Here is a 26,332-nt window from a genome sequence, read left to right as displayed (position 1 = left end):
GAAAAATATCCGCCCCAAAAAATCGAAAAAAACAGTAAAAATCAAAGTGAAATTGCCGCATGTGAACAAAAAACCACTAGCGAGAAAGCGAATTTTTGTTCAAACACCGTTTTCTCGCTCTACTTTAAATTTAGAGCAAAAAAATTTCATGCCGCAAAACCACTCGCTTTTTCGCTCCACTTCCTGTTTCGGCGTGACCAAAATCACTACTCCAATTTGACTTCAAAAATCATGAAAATGTGTGAACAGATCTTAAAAGAAAAAGACAGCGCCCCAATACAATTCAAATTCTTTGAATTGTAAAAAAAAATAGGAGCGCTATAATAGCCGGCTGAATAGATGAGGGCGGCTATTAAACACACACACTCAAAGAAACACACACACACACACACACACACACACACACACACACGCACACACACACACACACACACACACACACACACACACACGCACATGATGCTAAAATTTTGAGATAAACAAGGAACATTTATTTACAGATTTCAATTATTAGCTCAATTATGTGCAAAATGGTCGAACAGATCAGAGACAGCTTGGTAAAGTTAAAAAGACTGAATTGTTTCCAAATTTTTAATCACCTCTTTTATTACTAGAGTTGATTATAACTCATTAGCTTCTATTGTGTCCTGAATCCAGTTGTAAAAGTAGGGAATACTTGTGAATGTGCTTCCCCCATTGCAAGCGTCGGATGAGCCTCTGTGTTTTGTTAGGAAGTAACTCGTCACCCCATACAGACATTCGGGCACAGTTGTGCCGCAGAAAAAAGACACCAAGGGTCCACCCTGGAAACGTACATGTCATAATACTGTTTTAAAAATTGTTATTAATATTTTATCAGGTTTAATTCATATTATTTTGAAATTTCTACGTCATTAAGGACGAATGAACATTAAGTGGCTGAACCGCCTCAATTCAAACTGATAGGAGGACTTATTATATTATCAAAAAAAAATTGCTATGAATGCATTGAATTGCTGCAGAAGTTTGTTGAAATATGAAAAGAAAAGATTAAGAAATACTCCTCAGTTTTCCTTGATTACACCATGACAGACGAGAATTAAAAAAGCAAAGTAGCAGATACAAATTTGAAGAGTTGTTATTTAGCATCACTTAGCCTTTTTAAGTGTGCAATGTTGAATTTAGAAACAATAGAGAAACAAAAAATGTATTGTTCCAAAAATTTCAAAATCAGCCGTATTGTTCCAAAATTTTAATCAAAAATTAGACTGAAGAACTTTTTACGGTTTAGTAACAAGAGATATTATGTTAGTTGATTTCAAAAGATTATTGTTGAAAGAGCCTTAGGACAATATATTAACATAACAATTTGAAATGTTCAAAAGAACATAACCAAAATTTATGCTTGGAGAGAACACACCAGGTGATGAAACAAAAAAAATGCAAACTCACCGATTGAAAAACTGAACTCAGACGGCTTTACAAAAATGAAGAAAAATTACTCCTTATGTTTCTCACGATGCATAATGAAGAAATTGAAAAAAGTGGATAAAAAATCAAGAAAGATCTTCGTAATAAAAAAAATCGAACAAGAATTCAAGTTTTATCATACAGTTTTGGTGACAAGATAACAAAACCTACGGGAATTTGCAATTCCGCTAAACAAAAAATTTTAAATTTGAGAGATCTCATTGGATTGCAAATAACAAACCTAATTGCTCCTAAAACGTTGCCTGCTCAGTCATGTTTGCTTTGTCCATGCGTTTTGAGACGTTTGACTCGCAAATAATAGTTTTCTTTAAAAAGAGTGAACTTTTGTCTGCCATTTTCTTCGGTTATATAAAAAATTCTCCAAATTTGACGCTATCCAAGAACTTACTGAACAAGGAAGTTTATACCTGAAAACAAAAGAGAACAATGGCGAGTGCACTTTAAGAAATTTCAAAAGCAATCGGTCTTCAAAAACGATAAATTCCTTTTCTCCTGTCTGACATGAAGACTTATGTTTTTGGCAGACATGCTACCAAAACAAAAGAAATGGCTTAAGCAGCAGTGCGCAAATTGTTGTCCTAAAAGGAACGAATTGCCTACATTGCTTTGAAAAGACTAGTTTCGCAGGCTTTTATTTTAACTCCTCAATTCTTGAACATTTACGTGAAGAATTTAGCAGCGATTACAAAAGAAGATATTTGACTTGTCCAATAGGCAGACAATTCTTTTTACATCACAGAATTGCGATCATTTCGCCGCATAAAATCTTGAAAACAAGATTTCAAACATTGATTTCTGTTAATGGCAATCAAGCAAAGGCAAAAATATACTGATCTGTCCAGAAATACTTTGAGAATAACCCCAATTTGAATTTCAACATTGAAAAAAAAACTACAGAATCCCTTGCAGTAATGTATTTTGATCTATTTGTTGGTTTTGAAACGCCAAACTTTATACTTCCTGTTGGACTGCTACTTGAGTATCTTTATTCATGATGCCTACGTACTGAACAGAAGCTTTAGATAGAATTATGTTCCTGTCAGTTCTTATAGACTCTCAGGTGGCGTCTTATTATTCTTTGTTAGCCCAAGTAATTTGGTTTATTTCCGCTTTCAGAATTTGTGAATGAATTTTAAAAGGCTGATAAAGTTTCATCGCAGCCTCCTGAAAGATTCTGCAACCCAAGTTCTCTAATGGAGCAGAATTGAAATTGATTTCTCGCTCAAAGGTCAATTTTTGTCGCAATCATTTCAATCGCAATCATTGTGCAGTAGTTCTACAGCATTGGCATTGAAACGATTTAGATTCGTTTCGAGTGAGCACTAAATCAGTCGTTTTATTTGAATGGTTAGTATTTGTTCGCTCACAAAAACGAAATTGCATTGTTCGACAGGCTAATAGATTCTCAGCGCATTATCAAAAATTTTCTTGATGGTTTCAGTATTTTTCATGCTTGAAATTGATTTCTCGCTCAAAGGTCAATTTTTGTCGCAATCATTTCAATCGCAATCATTGTGCAGTAGTTCTACAGCATTGGCATTGAAACGATTTAGATTCGTTTCGAGTGAGCACTAAATCAGTCGTTTTACTTGAATGGTTAGTATTTGTTCGCTCACAAAAACGAAATTGCATTGTTCGACAGGCTAATAGATTCTCAGCGCATTATCAAAAATTTTCTTGATGGTTTCAGTATTTTTCATGCTTGAAATTGATTTCTCGCTCAAAGGTCAATTTTTGTCGCAATCATTTCAATCGCAATCATTGTGCAGTAGTTCTACAGCATTGGCATTGAAACGATTTAGATTCGTTTCGAGTGAGCACTAAATCAGTCGTTTTATTTGAATGGTTAGTATTTGTTCGCTCACAAAAACGAAATTGCATTGTTCGACAGGCTAATAGATTCTCAGCGCATTATCAAAAATTTTCTTGATGGTTTCAGTATTTTTCATGCTTGAAATTGATTTCTCGCTCAAAGGTCAATTTTTGTCGCAATCATTTCAATCGCAATCATTGTGCAGTAGTTCTACAGCATTGGCATTGAAACGATTTAGATTCGTTTCGAGTGAGCACTAAATCAGTCGTTTTACTTGAATGGTTAGTATTTGTTCGCTCACAAAAACGAAATTGCATTGTTCGACAGGCTAATAGATTCTCAGCGCATTATCAAAAATTTTCTTGATGGTTTCAGTATTTTTCCACATTATTGACAGCTAAATTGGCTTTTTCTACTGTCTGTTCACTATTTTTGGCAGTTTTCCTTCGTTAATTGTTTGCCCTGTAAGGACAGCAAAATGAAATGTGTGAAAAGAATTTGCACTGGAAACTCTTGTGAAAGAGATGATTCATAGACAACTGACTTCAAAATACACTACTATTATTTCACATAACAATTTTGGTACCAATATTAGCAAAATTTGGTTGTTTCAGTTGAGACCTGGGTCACTGTGTAAAACCCGGATCAGAGCAAAATGCCAAAAACAAGGTAAGACTTGTGTTGTTAGTGATGGTTTTTTATGAATAGCGTTTGGAGAAAATCAACGCCTTATTTGTCCGAAAAACATTATCAACACGCAATGTCATCACTTCTGCAATAACATCTAACTGTATATTGAGCTCACAATAATAATATTCAAAATGAGAATTCATGTATCGGGACAAAAAACCGCCATTTTAATATGTCTTGTCAACCAAATCAAAAGAAGTGGATGTCACGCCAAAAAACTGGTCCTATTGACGCTTGCTACATTTCGCAAATTTCGCGTTGAAAAAGATAAACTTTTTGGCTTAAGAAAAATATCTGTTCTATAACGCCAAATGTTTTTAGCGAAGTGATTTACAGGGGAAACAGATGGGTTGAAAAAAAACAACTATGCACAAATCAGTTTGAATAAGTACCAGATTGTAAGTTTGTTTCTTGTTAAGTATTAAGCTGGATATGTACTTTAAGCGGTGAAAGCAGGTGACAGCTAAATAGTTTAGTGTCTTTCTTCAAAATCAGGTTTTCAGGTAATTTTCAATTACAATTTTTGATCTCTCGAATACTCAAAAGTTTCCCAATGAGTAATGGTCTTCAAAGCCAATTGATTTGACTGCCAAGCGATAGCCTCGTGTATTGAATTATTCCAGACAGAGATGCAGCCACAAAATAGATGGCTGAAGAGTAGTAACATCAAAAGAATATAAACGTAGGGGGAAGCGTTAAACGAATGGTGGCTATGGTTTTCATGCTTCAAGTAATTGTTTCTTAATTCCTGTTACTTGACTATCAATCAAGATGCCTAAGTGTTGAGCAGCAGCTTTAGATAGAAAAATCTTTCTGTCAATTCTGATAGACTGTTATGCGGCGTTTTTATTACTCTTTGCTAGCTCAAGCAATTCAGTTTATTTCTGCTTTTAGATTGAGCAAATGTTTATTAAAAGACTGATAAAATTTTATCTCAGCCTCTAACGCTTCTTCATCCAGTGACGCGGAATTGATATTGAATACTCGCGCAAAATTTATGCTAGTTGCTGAAAAAGATTTTTTGTTTGTTGCTGCTAGTGTTTTGTTCTGCAAAAGGGTCACAACTTCTATTTTAAAAGTAAAAAAAACAAATAAGAGAAAACTTTACATTATTAAGTTGGCTAAACGGGATGATATTATTGAGCTTTTAAAGCCATGAAAATTAGAAATGCATTGACAAAAATTTTGTGTGGCTAAATTTCGTAAAAAAAACACAGTGAATTTGCACCAATAGCCGTTGTAAAAGAGATGACTAATGGATCGCTTACTTAGACAACTTTTTTTTCGCATAAAACTTCTGGTAGCAATTTTTTGGCAGGCATTGTGTGAGACGCCAGTAAAAACAAAATGCCAGAATAACATAATTTTTTGTTGTTTATGGTGACTTTTTGAGATTTGCATTTGAAAAAGTCATACGCTTGTTTATTCGACAAATATTGTCAATACGCAATATCATTTTTGAAGAGCAATAATATCTAACTCTACATTGAGCTCACGATAGTAATGTTCAAAATGACAATTCACGTATCGGAACAGAAAACCGTCAATTTAACAAGTCTTGTCAATTAGATCAAGAGAAGCGGATATCACGCTAAGAAATTGTTCCGATTGACGCTTGATAGGTTTCGCAATTTTAGTTTCAAGAAAACGATGAATTTTTTGCCTAAAGAAAAATATCTGTTTTTTCACGCCAAAATCACATAACAACGAGATATAAAGGGGAAACAGATGAGTAAAAAACAACTAGGCTCGAATCAGTTTGAAAAGGTAGCGGTTTGTCCGTTTGTTTCTAGTTACTTCATAAGCAGGATATTTTATGCGATGAAATTAGGTGACAGCTAAGAAGTCTCCTGAGATGAAGGTTTTTTAAACATGTTTTTAGGTCAAATGTTAAACTGCATGTTTAGATCTCTCGACGATTCGAATTATTCGCAAGAAGTTTTGGTCTCCAAATCCAATCGATTTGTTTGCCGTGTGATAGTCTAAGTTCTTTTTTAATTCCAGAGAGAAATTCAGCCAAGTAAGATAAATAGCCAAAAACTATAGACAGCAGATTGAATAGACGGCTGCAAACTTTATTGAATTTCAACGGTGTCACTGAATTTGATGCCGCAAGCAGTTGTATACGTGTCACTGAATATGATGCCTAAGGTATTTTCCCAGACTGTTCAAAGTTTATCGAACTTTTTTGCTAGCTTTTTATTAAGTGCAAAAAGGAAATTCATCTGCAAATTTTGAAAAAATTTGAAGTAAAGTTACTCGGTATATTTTTGGAAGATCATCCATGTAAATACTAATTAAAAGTAAGCACTATACTCTACATAGGGCATACTTTGATACAATTGCATCCAGTCGGATTTACTTTGTTGACAAAGGTTTGTTCTTTACAATCTCTTATGTAATCATGGGTTAGTTCTACATCACTTTTTAAGGCTCATTGAATCCACTTTTTCTTGAATATTTTGTGCTAAAAGAGTTCCATTTCTGAATTCTAGTATTCTTTAAGTGGGCATTCAATAATTTAATGTTGGAGTCTTCTGTCAAAAACTTTAGATAGAGGACAAGAAACGGAAAAAGGTCTGTAATCTTGAGGATTATCGTGATCATCTTGAGCAGAGGTGTAACATAAGCTGGTTTAAAGTAATTTTCTGTTTTCTATTTTATTTTCATCAAGAAAACTTGATGATGTTTGTAAACCACAAAAACATCACAACTATCCTTTAGGGCAGCGGAGGTAAACATGAATGCCCTGATAGCTTTTAAATAGAAAGACTTCAATTAATTTTTTATCCGCATTCTCCAACGAATCCGAATGGAAATTGATTTCTCGCGCAAACGAGATTCAAGCTGCTGAAAGCATTTTTGTTAATTGCTGCTGCTAGCGTATTTGTTTTGCAAAAAGGTCAATTTTTATTTTAAAATTAATTTTCAGTTTTAATTTTTTTTTCTAAATGTGTTTTGTGTTGCTAAAATTTTCATTTCTTGAAAAATCATCGCTCAAAAGCTGAGTGCTAACTTTGTCATAATGGTACATAAACATGAATTAATAGTGTTGACAGCGGCGAAAATTTTCCGCTAAGTTTAATTTTCTTTTTTCAGACAATTCACTGCATTCATAGAATTAGCCATAAAAAACGCGCGACATTTTTTGGGAAAAAGTGTTTTTTTCGCATTTTACCGAAACACTTTTACCGAAAGGTTTTTTTGGCAAAACACCGAACCGGGCGAAGTATTGTTGAGAAAAAGTTGATCTCACTAACTTGATCCCATAAGCACATATTAGATTCCATGAAAAGGCTCTCCGTGCAAACGTTGAACTCTCTACAGAAGATAACATTGAAGACGTCGCTGGATTGCAGGAATGTTTCGTGGAAAGCGCCCTCTTTCAACCTCCTCGGAAGTGAGAAGGTAACCCCAGATGTCGCTCCCAAACCAAAGGCATGAAGAGGTCGCCATGACCCTACCTTGGCATGACATGGTCGTATGAATCCTGCTCGATCATGCACAGGCTCTGTAAGTTTCAATAAAGCTATGTCGTGTTTTGGTGTATCTGAAGAGCCCACTTGCAACCTGGAACAACATTTTCAGACTCAAAAATAAGAATGGTTCCCCATTATAGCCCCTCTCCTTAAGTGGGAGTGGGGGCTATAATTTCGCGGGGGGTTCATGATGCGAAGGAGCTGAAATTTGTTCGAAGTTTTACTGAAAACGAATCAAAAGGCGTTTCAGAAGAAGGAAAAGAAGGAGGCAAATGGCAAGGGTTTTAAAAAGTTACAAGGCAAGTTACCCGTCAGGTGTGAATATTTTGGAGACCATTTTGAATCTGTCGAATGGCAACTCATCAATGGGGACTATCTGTGTGAAGTCAGTAACCTCCACGCTAACGTTTTCAGCTGAAACAATTGATAGTTACTTATAGTGTCATTATGAAATATTGAAACTTTGCTGGTATTTTTGTTGCAAATGGAGGACGCCGGCAGAGCCGAACGGAAGCAGAGCAGAATGACATAAAACAAAGATTTAGAGAAAACAGTCTTGTTTCGTTGTTTATAGAAAACTGTCGTTTTTGTTTTGGAACGTCGTTTTTGTTTTGAAAAACTGTACAAGCACGGTTTTTACTATTATATACAAGTTTTACTATAGCTTATTTCAGTACCTCCGCCATTGCGGGTTCCCAACCCGGAATCAAAAAGAAGGAGGGTTAATACTGGGAAAAATCAAAAAGTCAGTTTTTAACTTGACTTGAGAAAAATTCCGACAACCTATATTCTAAATTTCTCCAATTTCTACAGGTATTGTATGAACTTTTATTTCAAGGACCTGAGAACAAAAACAATGGCAAAACCTAGCTTGGCTCATGAACATAAGTATGATTTTTCCTTAATTCAGAGAAAAATCAGAGTCTGAATCCGTGCCTGATTCAGAGTCTGAATCAGACAAATTCAGGGCAAAATGAGACTTGAATCAGACAGTGAATCAGTACTGATAATGTTCTGAATTTCACTCTGATTCAGTACTGAATTAAACTTAGGGTTAGGTACGGGCAAATATTTCCCCTGCTCTGGTCGGCTGATCTTAAGCTCATTACATTGAAATCTTTGTTCAAAATTCGTCCAAAAAAGCACAATAAAGGTTTATCCGTGGTCGCAACCTCCCCCATACCCCGTCACAGAAAAGAGGGGTTGTTGCGGTCACGGAGAGGCCGAGGTGAGCGCAACCCGAAAGCACACCATTGACAATCAAGCAACGACAACTAACTAATTCGCAAATTCGGATTTCTTATAAATGTCGTACTTTCAACCAATTACAAAATTGTTTATCAAAACAGCAGATCAACAGTATAATGAATCAGCGTTTAATGCATAACAGTTTAATGACAATCGTTGCCAATCATGTAAATAGAAACATACTTTCATGCGTGGAAAAATGAAATGGATTCATGAAAATTGATTCATTAAACTGTTGATCTGTTGTTTTGGTAAAAAATAGTCATGGTAACCAAGTTAACTGTTAATTCAAAGTTTGTAGATATACAAAATCAGATTATTTGGCCGATAAAATGTAAGCATTGGGTTTTGATTTTCAATTTTTCCTCATTTGGTTCTGCGCCCGTTAGACTCTAGTTCCTAGCTCCTTTGCGAATACAGTAGTTTCAGTAACATAATAAACAAGGAGATTCGGTAAATAGCCTTAGCACATAATATTTCGTCCCCTCAAAAACCTCTAAAACCAAAAAACAAACGTTTTTTCAACGTTTGCATATTAAAAGTTATCGATTTTCAAACTACCATAAATGTCGAAACTTTGAGAAACCCTCTTTGAGAAACTGATGAAAAAATTTTCTGTAAACTATTGAGCAAAAATTGCAAAAAAATTAGAAACCATAAGCAGAGCAAAGTTTAACGGGAATTAACGCTATAGCAGTATTGAATAATGGGGAAGAAAGGATTATTACACAAATTGAAAAAACTCAGCCAATACAAAACTTGAAATTCAAGACATAAAAGAAGTCTATCAAAGCGTCTCTCTCTCTCTCTCTCTCTCTCTCTCTCCAAGAAATTTATTGTCTGCAGTTGTGAAGAAAGAGAAACGTTTATTCTTACAAGTGAAAAACGATTTCAAACAAAAGGAAGGTGACATAGAATCAAAATCAAAAAATTAGAAGTAATTAGCTGTAATATCTGCTGGACTGAAAAACTGTTTTCGAATACGTGAATAATCTATAGTAAGAAAATAACAAAAATGTAGCTCATGAGCTCTAACAAATCAGCCGAAAATAGTTGACTGGGCTATTCTCTTACATAAAAAGACAATCTTAGCAAAAAAACAGCCAAAAGAATTTAACCAAGAGTTAACGGCACTTTAATGTCATTAAATAATGAAAATTTAAAAAATAATGAAATTTAAAATAATGAAAAATTTAAAAAATAAAATTTAAGTTTTACAAAATATATCGCAATCTGAACAAAAATTATTAGAAAATTGAACAAAACAAACAAATTAACCTATGTTCTCACAAATCTAAACTTGATTAACTTCATTTTTATTCAGAAAATCATCAAGTTTAATTGTTCCTCCCTCTATAAACTTTGCAACAATTTTAATTATATCGTCTCACCCGAAACAATGGGTCAACCAAACTTGACGGAACAGAAACAAAACCCAATTGAGCGTATAGTTCCTCCCCATCTGAAATAAGAAAAAGAATATTGCACCGTATTATCATTGAAAATTCTCGAAAAAATTAATTGCTGAGTTCTGAGCTGAATCCAATTGGCACAATTATCGTTATGTGCACCTAATTAGAATACACTAAAAAGTTTTACAAAAATCAAAAACGGCTGAAAATCAGTTCATAGTATGGACTTTTCTCAAAATTTTCTCAAAGTCTAGCGCATGAACTGCCTGTTTTTCTTTTGACTGTTCGTAATTATTCAGTGAAGTTCTTTTATTGACTTGTTGTTTAAAATAAAGAGGCGGTTATTGGCTACAAATGAACTTGTAAAAATACAAAACAATCTCTAGGCTTTTAAAAAATTGAGAAGTCAAATGACAAATGAATTATTTGAGTATGTTAGAACATGACTCTCTGTTTCTCTAACTAAAAAGTACGGCGTGAAATTTTCAGTGACCGGTATAAATGTGCTCATGGTCCGGCTCTGAAACTTTGTAGAGAAAAACAAGATTTAGTTCGTGCGATCTACCGCAAAACACTCGTTTTTACTTTTAGAATTAGTATTCACATTATGACAAAAGAAAAGCAAAGTCAAATCTGACCTCACTTCAGGTGGTTTGCTTTGACTATTTAAAAACACGCAAAATGCTGATTCCTACAGCTTCAAACGGTTTTCTGCTTTTGAATCTCACTGCAAGTTAATGAGATTGAAAAGCAAAATTTTGGATTGTTTTAGATGAATAATAATATTCCTTAACGAGAGAAAAGAAAGTGAAGAATTTAATAAAGATAAGATGTACATGATTAGTCAACATCGAACACTCATGACAGTTTTAAAGTCCTTAAAAAGGTTTCGCTATTGAAATGCACATATCTCTAACATCTTGAGTTTTGGCAAAAAAAATCTTGAAAATTAAGGCTTGATTCAAGAAAAACCATAGCTATGATAGATATCTGATCAACAGAAAGTAACTTGTTTGTAACTTGTGAATAGAAGAACATAATGTCATATGGAGACTTATGCCTAGTCCAGACCTGAACATGTTGGAAGACGGTCCGCGACCGATATAAGGCATGAAAAGACAGACTGTACTGGATAGATTTTTGGTATGAAAAGTTTTTAGTACTTCAAGTGATGTTCTCGACTTTGACTGGCAATTAAGAAAACGGTCCACAAATTTGGGTAGACAATAAAACGTGTTCTGGAAATGGACTGGAAAATAAAACGTGTCCTGAAATTTGGCTGGAAATAAAACGTGTCCTGGAATTTGGCTGAGAGCCGTAGCAATGTCTTGTTTTTTACTTTCTTCAAAGTTAAAGACCTGTAGCGCAATTCATTAACCATTGGATACGATTGGAGAAGGTCACGAGATCGAACCCGGACGTTGGTGGAACTTTATAGTTTGACTCATTTTTGCATATGAAAAGAATTTGGCTGGACTCAATGAAAAGAATTAGTCTCGACTTTAACTAGGGTCCTCGACCGTGTAATTTAATTCAATATTTACCCCCCCCCCCTCCACATCCCACCTGGAATTAATAGGTCTTTTCATAACTCCAGGTCTAGACTAGGGATATTGGTTATGATTACATTATATAATCTTTGTTACTCAATATACTTAAATAATGTTGGTTATTTTTAAAGATTAAAACATACCCGGCAGATTGCCGGAAAATAGCCGCCGTTGATTCCAATAAGCATGACTGGGATTGAAATAACAGAAGATATTGAAAAAAAAAAGATTTTCGTACAAAAACATTTTTTTAAGTCCGATTTATTTTGATGGCATTTCGTAGTTGAACATACTTCTGTTTCTTAGAGAGAGGCTACAGGGGCTACTATCAATAACAATCAGCATTAGAGAGAGGTAACTAATACTTATAGGACCGACGTTCAAATAGCGGGCATCTAAAATTGGGCTTTATGGGTTTATCCCGTTTCTATTTCTGACTTCAATTTTTTATACTGACTGTTCATTTTGAATTGCTTTGCTGAGCAACTGATGTTCAAAATCACTTTTAGCAGAATGAGAGAAGAGAGAAACTAGCCTAGAGAAGTCAAAAAGATTTCACGCAAAATGTTGAAAAGGCGGCAAAATGAGGTAAAGCGAAACATTTTTTTATTCGACGAAGTAAAAAAAAAAAAAATAGGAGCGCTATAATAGCCGGCTGAGAAGATGAGGGCGGCTATTAAACATACACTCCCATTCACACATATATGGATGTGGAATTAACACTCACAAAAATTTTTATTACCTGCGGAATAGACTACACACTGCCCAGCAGTTATAACCCATTGAGGCCTAATTAAAGTACCCCCACAGAAATCTCCAGAGTTCATGAACACTATGCGCACAAAAAAGTCCCCCATCTGACTCGTGAAGCCCCCCACTATCAATGACGTCACACTTCTACTCAACTTTTTATGTACTTCTGTGTGTCGATGTTCAGCAATCCGACATTTGCAAGTAACCGAAAGGAGAAATATAAACAAAAAGTAAACAAATATATTGGCAAATAAGTAAGTAGACTCAGGATTAACTTTTTTCACACGCCCTGCCATGTCTTAAAGCGGGTTGATAGGTTAGTTACTCCAACCAAAACATCAACCTAATGTACTTAATATTTCATTCGCTATCTTGAAAGCGCTAGCAGTGTTTATTCCAAATTTGTTTTGTTGTAAACTTTAGGAAACTTCACTGCAATTAGTTGACATTTACACTTTACAATCTGACACTGACAGGTCGAAAGGTCAGCCATTTCATTGCAATTAGCCAAAAGACAACAATGAAATAGCATTTCGCAGAGAAAGTTGCTGTCTAAATATCCACTCAAGGTCTGGTTAAGCACGTAGACTGCTGCTGTGCATTCATGCAGCACATTTACTCCACGTGTCTTCCACGCAAATTGACCTAACTGCCTTCTATAAACTTCAGGCGCAAATTTTTAGCAAATATCTCATTTGTAAAAAACTTCATAACTTCTCTCACTCTATAAATTATGGATTAGAGAACATGAAACAAATAATGAAACATTTAGACTTTTTCTCAATCAAGTTATGCGGAAAACAATGCTTTAAATGATTCTCTTCAGTCTTGCTGGTGTAAAAATAGTAACACCCGCAAATACATGTCAACAAACTGATACATAAAGCGACTAATGTCGGAAGAATGGCTATCGAACAACAGGCGAGGAAATTTAATGCAGGGGCTGTAACCTAGATTAACTTTTCTTTATGGGCGCAAAAATAGTTTACCCCGCCGGGATCCGAGCCACCCACCTCACGATCCTTCGCCAGCAGCACTTCCCACTCGGCCATCCGCCCCATTTTTCCTATGCTGCAATCAATTTTATATGAGCAACAACCTTTACTCCAGAGTGAGAACAACAGAGAGCACTCATAAATGAAGAACGAAAGCGTGAAAAAGTCACTTGAGAAGTCAAAAAATGCTCTAGAAGAAAAGTGCAAAAACGGTCAAGCAAAAAATTTTACATGAGAAAGACCAACACGTTTACAATAATTGCTATGCACTTCGTTCATCGAGAGTAATTAAAAAACCACCTGAATAAAAAACTTGTAATCGAAAGCTCATGAGGGGAAAAAAGGAAAAAAAAATTGTAATGCAACAATTATTTTGTTTCAAAACGCCTCATAAGTTAAAACTACGAAAATAACAGCAGCGAAATAGTCTCAACGGCCACTAAATATTAACAAAAAATCAAATACAGAGCTGAGTTGACGGAGTTGCCGTCTATCTTTGAAATGCTCAATTCAATTCCTTCAAAAGCAATAACTGGAGTTAACAATTGGAGTTACTATATTGCTGCCCTATTATTTAACAACCTTCATCGTATAGGATTCCCCCTTTTTTCCTTGAAATGGTTAAAAGTACCTGAACTGAACTTTAATGAAGAAATGCAATTATAAAAAGGTCATTTATCAAAATACTAATTACGCAATGTAGTTAAAAACCACTACTTATGTGTAACAAAAACACACAAAAAATGTTTAGAGCTGCGTAAAAAGTGCATAAATATGCGTTTTTGTTCTTCAAGGCTAAATAATCGTATAACAAAAAATTATATCAGCCGATAAAATAAGAATGATTATGCCAGAAATTTTGCTCAGAATACTTGTTTGCAGTTAAAGCAAAAGACAACTAGGCGCTCTCCTTTTTTACAATTCAAATTCTTAAAAGAAACTCATTTGAGTAGATGAAAACTGACAATAAAGAACGAATACCAATCAATTCAAATGGTTTAGATTGAAAAACAAGAATTGCAACATATATAAATCAAAAACGTCGCAACTATAATCATACCGGAAAACACGTGGCATCTAGATTTGTGCTTTAGGGGTTACTCCCATTCCATTTTTTATTTCACTTTCTAATCAATTTAGACTGCTCTGTTGCGCAACTACAGCTACAATGAGAAAAGACTTAAACTAGCCAAAAAAAGATTTCACACAAAATGTCAACAATCACAAAATTGAGGTATGGCGAACGATACACAGCATGACGAGTCCAACAAAATCACAGATCCATTTTAAACTAATACTTAGCTTTTGACTCAGCTATCATATCCTAATAGAGCAACTGAAGGAAATCAGAACATAGTCGGCAGATTGCCGGAATAGCTGCGAATAAATAGACCTGCATGCCGTATAATAGAGAGAAACAAATACAGGTCAAATTGGAAAATCGACGCCGCTCAAAAACTAGGTAAAAATTCAGCGATAAATCAACAAAGCTTGTTAAAATTCATTCCACAGAAGCCTCTTATTAGGGACATTTACTGCACATATGATTTCCTTTGACATTAAACAAATTCAAATTAAACTTTATTTTTATAGTGCAAAAGTCATTTTAATGACTGAGGTAAGTCACGTATGATCAAAATCTAATCACGCAAATAACCTAAAAAAATTTTTTTAAAGCGAGTAAGAAATGACGTCACGCGCGCAAATGCCGTTAGTGAGACGAAGAAGTCATTCAGCAAATTTGACTTGTTCAGCTTTGCTGTGTGGACAAATGTCAAATAAAAAAAGAGCGTCAGACGACAAAACAAAAAAACCAAGAGCACCGCAATATAGCAACGCTCAGCTTACAGCTTCGCAGCTATCAAAAAAGAATCTTAAGTCAAACAGCAATAGAAAGTAGCCAAAATAATATTATTCATTATTTTTAAAAAGGTATAGTTTTCTTTATAATAGTCGAAAACACGAACATAGCCAGCAGATTAACGGAAAACAGCCACCGTTGACGCGCTAGACGAACAGCGGGATTGAAACAAAAAAAGATTGAAATTGACAAAAAAATTTTCCTAAGTTTCGAAAATTGTTCTGACTCTGGTGTGCAATTTTAGTTAGATTCTAAACCTACACTTACTTCAGCTTCTAAACTTGAGGGTTTTAAGCTTAATACTAATATCAGCTAGCAATCACTCTACTAAACTTTGATAACCTAATGCACTATGACTTAATGTCCGGGCTTTATCGGTTTAACCCGTTTCTTTTAATTTTCTCTGTTGACATTGACCGTAATCACTACATGGCCTAAATCCATACGTAAAAAAATTTAGAATTCATTCAGTTGAAACAGTGCTTGAAGTAAGTCAGAAGTCAAGCTTGACTTTCGATTATGTAAAACGGAAAACGTAATCAAAAGGTAAAGCTAATTAAAAATACATAGCTGGACAAGTTCTGACGTACAATTCAAAGGTTGTTCATTGACTAAGGAAAATATAGACCTAAAACGTACGATGAGTGCATTGGGAAAGCCATAATAAAAAAATTACAAAAAAACAAAAGAACAAAATCAATGTCAAAATTCCGCATGTGAACAAAAAACCACTAGCCAGAAATATAAAGTTGGTTTAAAGAATAGGCCTAGAATGAAATATGCAGGGATTGGGAAAACCATTTAGAAATGGGATCCAAAAAATCGAAGAAACAGTAAACATTGAAGTGAAATTGTCGCATGTGAACAAAAAACCACCGGCGAAAAAGTGAATTTTTGTGCAAACACCGTTTTCTCTCACTTTAAAATTTGAGAAAAATCACGCCGCACAACTACGCGCTGTTTCGCTCCACGTCCTGTTTCGGCGTGACCAAAATCACTACTCCAATTTGACTTCAAAAATCATGAAAATGTGTGAACAGATCTTAAAGACAGCGCCCCAATACAATTCAAATTCTTCGAATTGGAGAGCTACTAAATAATAGCCGTTTGAGAAGCTGACGGCGGCTATTAACAATGATAGCCCTTCTCTCGTAAAGTAAAAATATACTGCTTAGACATTCTACGCTTTGGAAGCCTTATTAGGCGCTAAAACTTCTCTTGTTCAGATTAATTCAAGAAAACGAGCTAAAATGTACAAGACAATTACATTTCCCGAATTTTCACAGAAAATTGCCCTATACCGACAAAGTTGCAATCATGTGAAAACTTAATATGCCCATGAGTAATAGGCGTCTATTTAATTCCCAAACATAGCCGGCAGATTGCCGGAATAGCTGCGAAAGAATAGACCTGCGTGCCATATAATAGAGATAGAAACAGATACAGGTCTAAATTGAAAACAAAAATCGACGCCCCTCAAAAAACTAGGCAAAAAACATTCAGCGATAAATCAATAAAGCTTGAAAAAGTTCATTCCGCAGAAGCCTCTTATTAGGGACCTTTACTGCACATATGAGTTCCTTTGACCTTAAACAAATTCAAATTAAACTTAAGTTTTAAAGTGCAAAAGTCATTTTATTGAGTGAGGTAAGTCAGGTATGATCAAAATCTAATCACGCAAAAAACTTTTGCTAAAGCGAGTGAGAAATGACGTCACGCGCGCAAATGCCGTTAGTGAGAGGAAGAAGTCATTCAGAAAATTTGACTTTTTCAGCTTTGCTGTGTGAACAAATGTAAAACGAAAAAAGAGCGTCAGACGAAACAAAAAAACATAGCAGGACAAGTCCTGACGTACAATTCAAAGAATTTTTATTGACTAAACAGAAAAACTAGACCTAGAATGGACTATGAGTGAATTGAAAAAACCATTTTTAAAAAAAATCAGATCAAAAAAATGAAAAAAAAAAAACAGAAAATCAATGTCAAAATGCTGCATGTGAACAAAAAACCACTAGCGAGAAATGAAAATTTAATTCAAACAAAAAACTAGGTCTAGAATGAGCTGTGAATGGATTGGGAAAACCATTTAGAAAAAAATCCGGTGCAAAAAATCGAAAAAACAGTAAAAATCAGAGTGAAATTGCCGCATGTGAACAAAAAACCACCACCGAGAAACCGAAATTTTTGTTCAAACACCGTTTTCTCACTCTACTTTAAAATTAGAGCGAAAAAAATTCACGCCGCAAAACCACTCGCTTTTTCGCTCCACTTCCTGTTTCGGCGTGACCAAAATCACTACTCCAATTTGACTTCAAAAATCATGAAAATGTGTGAACAGATCTTAAAAAAAAAAAGACAGCGCCCCAATACAATTCAAATTCTTTGAATTGTAAAAAACCAAGATCACCGCAATATAGCTTCGCTCAGCTTCGCAGCTATAATAAAAGATTCCGATAATTCCCTTAAAATTTCAGCATTAATAAAATTATATTTGAAAATCATTTGAGTATTTACACAACTTGTACAAACGTATTATCTTCAATATAATAATCTATTTACAGTTAACAGACAGATGAAACTTATTTACGAGTACTTTATTTTCATATTTACAAAATTTAGTTCAAAGTTTAAGGGCTAATCTAGGGACAATTGCTAGAGCTAAGCAAGAGCTGGTCAAAACCACGTGTCAAATCATTCAGGTTGAACCATTTTGGCTGAACCAAATAAATTTTACTGGCAAAACCTGATACCGCGGTACCTTCTTAGCACAAGGATGATAGGTCATCAATTTCATATTTCTTTATATAGTTCTTTATATAGTTGTAGTTCGCATTTCATTCAAGACATCAATCAAAGTGTTCCCTCATCAATTGACCAATTCTGAGTTCTTGCTTTCCGACATTATTGGTCTGGTATTTATTATTATCTAGTTATGCATATTATGAGCATCATCATTGTTCACTGATCGTTTTGTTGAATGATGTTCTGAACAGCATCCCAGTCCAGTTTGCTACTGAGTTGTGACTCCATCTCGTCCAATTCTGAGAAGTCGATGTTTGTCAGTCTCGGAGACTCACTGGTTATATGGGATCCCACCCCACCCTGAACAGACATACAGGCATTCAATTTTAAACGTCTAAAGTAACCAATATGAAACGCAACTCTCTGAAGAACCAATGCAGCAAGGCTAAAAATTATTATCAACATATCAAGATATTAACAGCTGACTACTCGTGAGGAGTCACCTTTTAGATGTAAAAGATTTATCACTCGACAACTCATCATTTCACATGGAAAACAGCAAAATGCCCCCCCCCCCCGCGCCGCAAAATATATTTGTTTTCATTAGATGAGCGAAAAAACTAATTCTCGCGCTTGGAATGGTTTGTATAGTCTATGAAGACGCCGAACAAACCGTTACAATTTAATATTATCATTACAAAGATATGAAATTATCAAATACAGGTCACATTCTACAGACGGAAGGGCGAGAGAGGAAAAAGATACGAAGATTGTACAAAATCACTCAAGCAATGGAGGAACAGAAATATTGGAAGAAAGCAGTTTCATCTTCCTTTGCGTACCCTTGAAACGACAGATGCGCTGTCCAACTGCAACAGCTGCTTCACTTTGGTAGGAACACTCCACGCACTGATGTCAGACACCTCAGACACCAAGTCCTCATTGTCCTCTACTCCACCCAAATCCACTGGAGGGGTCTCTCCTCTTATGACCTCCGCATCTGTTGCCTCTCTGTAGGGACTCGCGTAGGGTCTGTCCCTTCTGCTGGCGTTGCGCTGGTATGACTTGTTACTGCCTAAAACAGAAACAGCATGAACGACATAGAAAACTTGCAAACGATTAAAATTAGTGACACCTCTTACAACGATTAATAATATCAGGTACTGCTATAACTGATATTCGAACAACATTGACGATGGAAAGTAGAAAAAGATTCGCTAAAATAGCTCGCCCGTCCACTTGTTCAAATACAATGAATCTAAAAGGGTTGAGGGATTAAGGAATTTATCTGGAACTCGAATAAAATGTAAACATCAGCAATATTAACCTTTGGCAATAGGTGCTGGCGATGTCTGTGATGGATCGATTCGTTTTCTGTTGCTGAGCCTCTGCAACTGCTGTGTGTATGTAACCGGAGTACCTTTGGCAGTCTTGGCTACCATGCCTCCACTCGGCCGAACAGGCGAGGGACTTGCACGCCTCACAGCAGCTAAAACACATGTGCACAATTCACTGTAACCGATTACTAACATCGCACGATTTCCTCTCAAACGCTTCTTCTTAAATCTATTAAGAGAAGTGCTCGGCAACTTACGGCCCTCACTATTTACCAGTTCATGCCGATTCTAAAGAGAAAAGACCAGGAAATTTAATGGCCAGACGATAAATCGCATAAAAAGACCAACGGCCTGAAATAATTGCTAAGAACTTTGTTTGAGCGCAATTAATTCAGCGCAGCACAAAAGTTAATTTCAAAGAAGGCTAATTTGCCCCTTTTCAGACGTTGAGAAGAGACTTACAAAACAGACTAACGATGGAAAACTGGTTCAGTAGCAGCTACAAGTTAGTTTTATCAAACTTTTTTAAAGAGAATCCAATTCAAAGTTATCGGGACTCAATTGTTCTATTTCAATTTTCACAAGATTTTTGTTTGACATTTTCGGTTTTTTTACGACTGGAGGAAATGTTTTTTAACGACTCGAAAATTTTCTGCTGCAAGAAGTAAATATAAGAGAATTTTATTGGCCTACTACTACTTGCCTATTATTTGATCAATCATTGAATGATATCAACTGCACGAAGGTTTTCAATTTATGTGCATTATTAAACAAGAAATTGATCAAAATATTTCAATTTTTTATCAAATTTTTTTTGGCTCATCTTTTCTATTACTTGGCTTCAGATTGACTCTCCTTGTTGGGTGTAGTTCTAGAATAGGCTTGTTCTTACAATGGGTTGTTTTTTGACCGAGACAAATATTCGAGTCGTCCCCGAAATTCTTTGAATAAAGCCCGACAAAGTTGCGTTTTTAAAGCTGTTTTTTTTAAATATGTTATCTAAAAAGTTATTTCAGGATTTAGTAAAAGCATTAATTTTTTTGATAGCGTTTTAGAAGTTTTTGGTTTTTAAATGGAGCTTTATGCTATTTTTCAAGGTTTTGCTCATATTTTGCGGATATTTAATTTATTTTGTGGCTCACTGTATTGTTTTAATGCCTTTATAGGTTACCAAATTGAAGCTTAATGTTCGTTGCCGTTTTCCATTACAAATTGCAGAAAGTTTTAGTTGGTACAAAGCAAATATTTATTAAAAGGTCTGACAAACATTGAGAAATTGTTAAAAATTTTTCTCAATTTCATAATTTTTCCATTTTCTTTTTAAAAATTTTTGTGATCTATTTATTGCTTGTCTAACATTGTGTAAGCAATTTCAGTCTTGATTGCATGACATTTTTTCCTTTGTATGTGTACTTTAACTATATGAAAGTGTTATCTCAATTAATTTGACTTTTTCTTTTAAGATTTGCTCTGCTTTGCGTTGATGACTTCAAGTCGTCTGGAATTGTTGCAGCTACATTTTTGTTCTACTGTTTTTGAAAGAGCAAGAAATTCACGTGTAAGAAAAACGTCTGTCAAGGAGTGAAAATTTTTTCACGCGTGTGGCTTTTTCAAGCTGGCTTTTCTAGTTAAAACTTTTTAATGTTGCCCAAAATATTATAAAAGATTTAAGTTTTTGCATTCGGGTTGTTTTTATAGCGTTTTGAAGACCTTTGGTAATTTAAGCACCTTTTGTGCTTATTTGGTATTTAAAGTAAGTTTTTTTGTGCGAAGCAGCTTCAATGAAATTTGACAATAAAAAAAAGACAAATGTTAAAAACTTTCACCATTTCTTAGTTTTTTCTCCTTTAAAGATGTTTGAGTTTACTATGGTTTACCTCATATTATGCGCCCAGTTTTATACTTTTGATTGCAATAAACGAAGTTTTTCTTTTGAATGTGGACTTGTACTAAATAAAAAATATCTGAATTTTTCCACTTTTAGGTTAATGTACCTTTTGGCCATTTGTTTATGTGACTTATGATTGATATTATTTTCTATATTTTTTCGCATTCTGCCAGTAGATATAGATATTTCAAAGACTAGTTTTTTTCGGCAAAGACGAATTCGAGTCGTTTCCGGAATTCTTCCGGCTACGTTTTCTGCTAATTAGGTGATGGTTTAAATGTTTTAATGACTAACAGCAGCTGCCTTTAAATAACTTTACTGACATTTTCTTCACTGTACTGATTTTTCAACTAATATAACCGACAGATTGCCGGAATAGCTAAGAAAGAATAGACCTGCGTGCCATATAATAGAGATAGAGACAGATACAGATATAAATTAAAAAAATCGACGCCGCTCAAAAAACTAGGAAAAAAATGTTCAGCGATAAATTTAAAAAGATTGTTAAAAATCATTCCGCAGAAGCCTCTTATTAGGGACCTTTACTGCACATATGAGTTCCTTTGACCTTAAAAAAATTCAAATTAAACTTTTAAAGTTTTAAAGTGCAAAAGTAATTTTATTGAGTGACGTAAGTCACGTATGATCAAAATCTAATCACGCAAATAACCTAAAAACTTTTGCTAAAGCGAGAGAGAAATGACGTCACGCACGCAAATGCCGTTAGTGACAGGAAGAAGTCATTCAGAAAATTTGATTTTTTCAGCTTTGCTGTGTGAGCAAATGTAAAACGAAAGAGGAGCGTCAGACGACGAAAGAAAAAAAACATAGCAGGATAAGTCCTGACGTACAATTCAAAAAACTTTCATTGACTAAACAGAAAACTAGACCATGAACGGACTATGAATGGATTGGGAAAACCATTTAGAAAAAAAATGCGATCCAAAAAATTGAAAAAAAAAACAGTAAAAATCAGAGTGAAATTGCCGCATGTGAACAAAAAACCACTAGCGGGAAAGCGAATTTTTGTTCAAACACCGTTTTCTTACTCTACTTTAAAATTAGAGCGAGAAAATTTCACGCCGCAAAACCACTCGCTTTTTCTCTCCACTTCCTGTTTCGGCGTGACCAAAATCACTTCTCCAATTTGACTTCAAAAATCATGAAAATGTGTGAACATATCTTAAAAAAAACGACAGCGCCCCAATACAATTCAAATTCTTTGAATTGTAAAACATAGCCGGAAGAAATCCAGAAGCGACTCGAAGCATCAAAACTTCACAAACAAAACCAAAATTGCAGCGGAAGCCTTTATCTTTTGTATTAAACCATTAACTCATTACCTCCCCAGGTCTGATCTAAAAATTGATGAAACTTAAACCACTGTAACCAAGAAAACAAAATGCAGTAAAATTTCATATTATTGAAAACGTTTGGTATCGTTAAAAAATCCTAAAGAATTGAGATTATCAAAATACTGATAGGCTGAAAAAGCTGCCAGGGCTATCAATTACCCTCAACTAACTCATGGTTCTAGTCTCAAAAAGATCGCGAAAGCAAACGGCAGATAAAAATCTTAGAAACTCAGTTAAACCTTTTAAAAAGAATGCTCAAACTTAAGAAACAAAAAACCACTATAATTACACTTCTAATCGCTACAATAACGATAAAAAACAACACATATTGCTTCCGTGTTATACATATGCTAGACAACATGATTTCATACTAATTCAAAAATTAAATTGATCATAGAAGACATAAGCAGCAGAAGAATATTCAAAGTAAAAAAAATCATTTAAATTAAAAGCAAGGGCCGGAAGAAAGTTGCAGTAAACAGTAATAAGTGGAAATTTTGAAAAAAAAGGCTTGCTATCAAACTCTTAATACTGCCTTATGTTGAATGAAATCAATGGCAAACCAAAATGACGAAAATTGTTAAGAAAAATCTGAGATCATTCAATTTTCTAACAACTAAAAAAATCAATATACCGAAAATAAATGTAGGTGCCAGGACAAAGCTAGAATGATATTCACTAGAAGGTGAAGAATATGGACACAATGTAAGGATCACAGTAACAAAAATAATTTTGAAAGTTAAGAATCAAATTAAAAAAATCAAGAAAAACAAATACATTTCATTGTTCAGCATTCGAAACCTAGAAAAGATAATCAGTCACCCGATACAAAGATCTATTCTCCTGAAGAGAACAAAAAGATAGGGAAAAACAATTCGAACATACAAAACACAGAAACATTTTTCAAAAAATGGTCAAAAAAGACTGCATTTAAGAAGTTTTTACTGTTTTTTAAAAACTTAACTCCAAAAATTGATTGAATTTTCATTGAAACGAAATTAAAATCCGTCATGTTGCACAAAAAAAATATTTCTAGCAATTACAACCCAACTGCAAACAAAAAACTGACAAAAATCGGAAAGAAACTACCAAAATCGGATTAGCACATGTGCAATTTGATAAAACAAAATTACATCGAGGTAGAAAGAGGCGTTGAGTATATGAATTATCAAAATGAAGTGGGTCTATTAACTCATTTTTGACAAAAAAGACGGTTAAAAGATCCAACAATGAAGAAATTAATAGCAAAAACGCAAAAATTAACTAAAAAATCAAGAAATATGAGCAAATTCTGTACTTGAAACGCATTTTCAGGCTGTGCAAAACACAGTGCTGTCAATATCCGGAGTTGACATTTCAATATAGCAACGAATAAAAATCATTTCTACAGAAAACCAAATTATAAGCAAAAAAATTGGGCGGCTTAGACGAAAAAACGGTTATCTATATGTGCCATTCAGTCAAAAATTACTTTTCAAAGTCAAAAATTCATTCACTAAACACAGCGCATGATCAAAAACTTCTCTCGCTCAGAACAAATTAGTTCACACGGCAATTTTACTCACTTCGCTTTTAGGTCAAAACAGCGTCTGAACGAATAGTACTTCCGGTAAAAAAGCGGAAGCCACTACCTTTTGTATTAAACCATTAACTCACTGCCTCTCCAGGTCTGCTCTAAAAACTGGTGAAACTTAAACCACTGTCACCAAGAGAAACAAAATGCAGCAAAATTTTATATTATTGAAAACGTTTGGTAACGTTAGAAAATGCGAAATAATTAAGGCTGTCATAAAACTGATAGTCTGAAAAAGCTGACAAGGTTATCAATTGCCCTCAAATAATTCAGGATTCTAATCTGAAAAAGATCGCGAAAGCAAACGGCAGATAATAATCTTAGAAACTAAGTTAAACCTTTAAATTTTTTAAATTTGAGAACAGAAAACACCTATAATTAAACTTGTAATCACTGCAATTAAGACAAAATACAACACACACTTGTTCCTTGTTGTACATATGCTAGACAATATGATATCATACTAATTCAAAAATTAAATTGATCATAGAAGACATAAGCAGCAGAAGAATATTCAAAGTAAAAAAAATCATTTAAATTAAAAGCAAGGGCCGGAAGAAAGTTGCAGTAAACAGTAATAAGTGGAAATTTTGAAAAAAAAGGCTTGCTATCAAACTCTTAATACTGCCTTATGTTGAATGAAATCAATGGCAAACCAAAATGACGAAAATTGTTAAGAAAAATCTGAGATCATTCAATTTTTTAACAACTAAAAAAATCAATATACCGAAAATAAATGTAGGTGCCAGGACAAAGCTAGAATGATATTCACTAGAAGGTGAAGAATATGGACACAATGTAAGGATCACAGTAACAAAAATAATTTTGAAAGTTAAGAATCAAATTAAAAAAATCAAGAAAAACAAATACATTTCATTGTTCAGCATTCGAAACCTAGAAAAGATAATCAGTCACCCGATACAAAGATCTATTCTCCTGAAGAGAACAAAAAGATAGGGAAAAACAATTCGAACATACGAAACACTGAAACATTTTTCAAAAAATGGTCAAAAAAGAGTGCATTTCAGAAGTTTTTACTGTTTTTTAAAAACTTAACTCCAAAAAATGCTTGAATTTTCATTGAAACGAAATTAAAATCCGTCATGTTGCACAAAAAAAAAATTTCTAGCAATTACAACCAAACTGCAAACAAAAAACTGACAAAAATCGGAAAAAAACTACCAAAATCGGACTAGCACATGTGCAATTTGATAAAACAAAATTACATCGAGGTAGAAAGAGGCGTTGAGTATATGAATTATCAAAATGAAGTGGGTCTATTAACTCATTTTTGACAAAAAAAGACGGTTAAAAGATCCAACAATGAAGAAATTAATAGCAAAAAAGCAAAAAATTAACTAAAAAATCAAGAAATATGAGCAAATTCTGTACTTGAAACGCATTTTCAGGCTGTGCAAAACACAGTGCTGTCAATATCCGGAGTTGACATTTCAATATAGCAACGAATAAAAATCATTTCTACACAAAACCAAATTATAAGCAAAAAACTTGGGCGGCTTAGACGAAAAAACGGTTATCTATGTGCCATTCAGTCAAAAATTACTTTTCAAAGTCAAAAATTCATTCACTAAACACAGCGCATGATCAAAAACTTCTCTCGCTCAGAACAAATTAGTTCACACGGCAATTTTACTCACTTCGCTTTTAGGTCAAAACAGCGTCTGAACGAATAGTACTTCCGGTAAAAAAGCGGAAGCCACTACCTTTTGTATTAAACCATTAACTCACTGCCTCTCCAGGTCTGCTCTAAAAACTGGTGAAACTTAAACCACTGTCACCAAGAGAAACAAAATGCAGCAAAATTTTATATTATTGAAAACGTTTGGTAACGTTAGAAAATGCGAAATAATTAAGGCTGTCATAAAACTGATAGTCTGAAAAAGCTGACAAGGTTATCAATTGCCCTCAAATAATTCAGGATTCTAATCTGAAAAAGATCGCGAAAGCAAACGGCAGATAATAATCTTAGAAACTAAGTTAAACCTTTAAATTTTTTAAATTTGAGAACAGAAAACACCTATAATTAAACTTGTAATCACTGCAATTAAGACAAAATACAACACACATTTGTTCCTTGTTGTACATATACTAGACAATATGATATCATACTAATTCAAAAATTAAATTGGTCATAGAAAAGACATA

The 26,332-nt window shown here is 34.3% G+C and overlaps 2 protein-coding genes across 5 annotated transcripts in view; both read right to left on the bottom strand.

The window, feature by feature from the left end:
* Positions 1-476: 476 nt before the first annotated feature.
* On the bottom strand, positions 477-12,816 carry LOC142352892 (trypsin-like). Its single transcript, XM_075405050.1, has 4 exons — positions 12,405-12,816; positions 7,761-7,866; positions 7,234-7,543; positions 477-803 (listed from the first exon to the last, which is right to left on the bottom strand). Exons 1-4 carry the CDS (start codon positions 12,709-12,711, stop codon positions 621-623), a joined length of 906 nt encoding a protein of 301 aa, XP_075261165.1. The 5' UTR covers positions 12,712-12,816; the 3' UTR covers positions 477-620.
* A 4,923-nt stretch (positions 12,817-17,739) lies between these two features.
* Positions 17,740-26,332, bottom strand: part of LOC142344093 (uncharacterized) — a 120,590-nt gene continuing 111,997 nt past the window's right edge. For all 4 annotated transcript variants that reach the window (XM_075395582.1, XM_075395598.1, XM_075395590.1 and 1 more), the window contains 3 exons: positions 19,341-19,502; positions 18,856-19,088; positions 17,740-18,373 (listed from right to left, as the gene is read on the bottom strand). In XM_075395582.1, coding sequence (XP_075251697.1) covers positions 18,230-18,373; positions 18,856-19,088; positions 19,341-19,502 — 539 coding nt within the window. In that variant the 3' untranslated portion in view covers positions 17,740-18,229. The remainder of the gene's footprint in view (positions 18,374-18,855; positions 19,089-19,340; positions 19,503-26,332) is intronic.

This window comes from Convolutriloba macropyga, chromosome 1 (assembly GCF_964194025.1).
Source record: "Convolutriloba macropyga chromosome 1, txConMacr16.3, whole genome shotgun sequence".
NCBI lineage: Eukaryota > Metazoa > Xenacoelomorpha > Acoela > Convolutidae > Convolutriloba > Convolutriloba macropyga.
The sequence above is the reverse complement of the archived record's forward strand: the minus strand, read 5'-3'. Positions and strand labels throughout refer to the sequence as shown.

What these genes read in the sequence shown, in the direction of transcription:
- LOC142352892 (XM_075405050.1), bottom strand. Translation starts at nt 12,711, where the DNA reads ATGGCAGGGCGTGTGAAAAAAGTTAATCCTGAGTCTACTTACTTATTT. An exon ending in GTGTGTAGTCTATTCCGCAG is followed by an intron (nt 7,867 to 12,404) that starts GTAATAAAAATT and finishes CAATTGTTTCAG; the next exon opens with CTGAAAACGTTAGCGTGGAG. An exon ending in AAAATATTCACACCTGACGG is followed by an intron (nt 7,544 to 7,760) that starts GTAACTTGCCTT and finishes ATGTTGTTCCAG; the next exon opens with GTTGCAAGTGGGCTCTTCAG.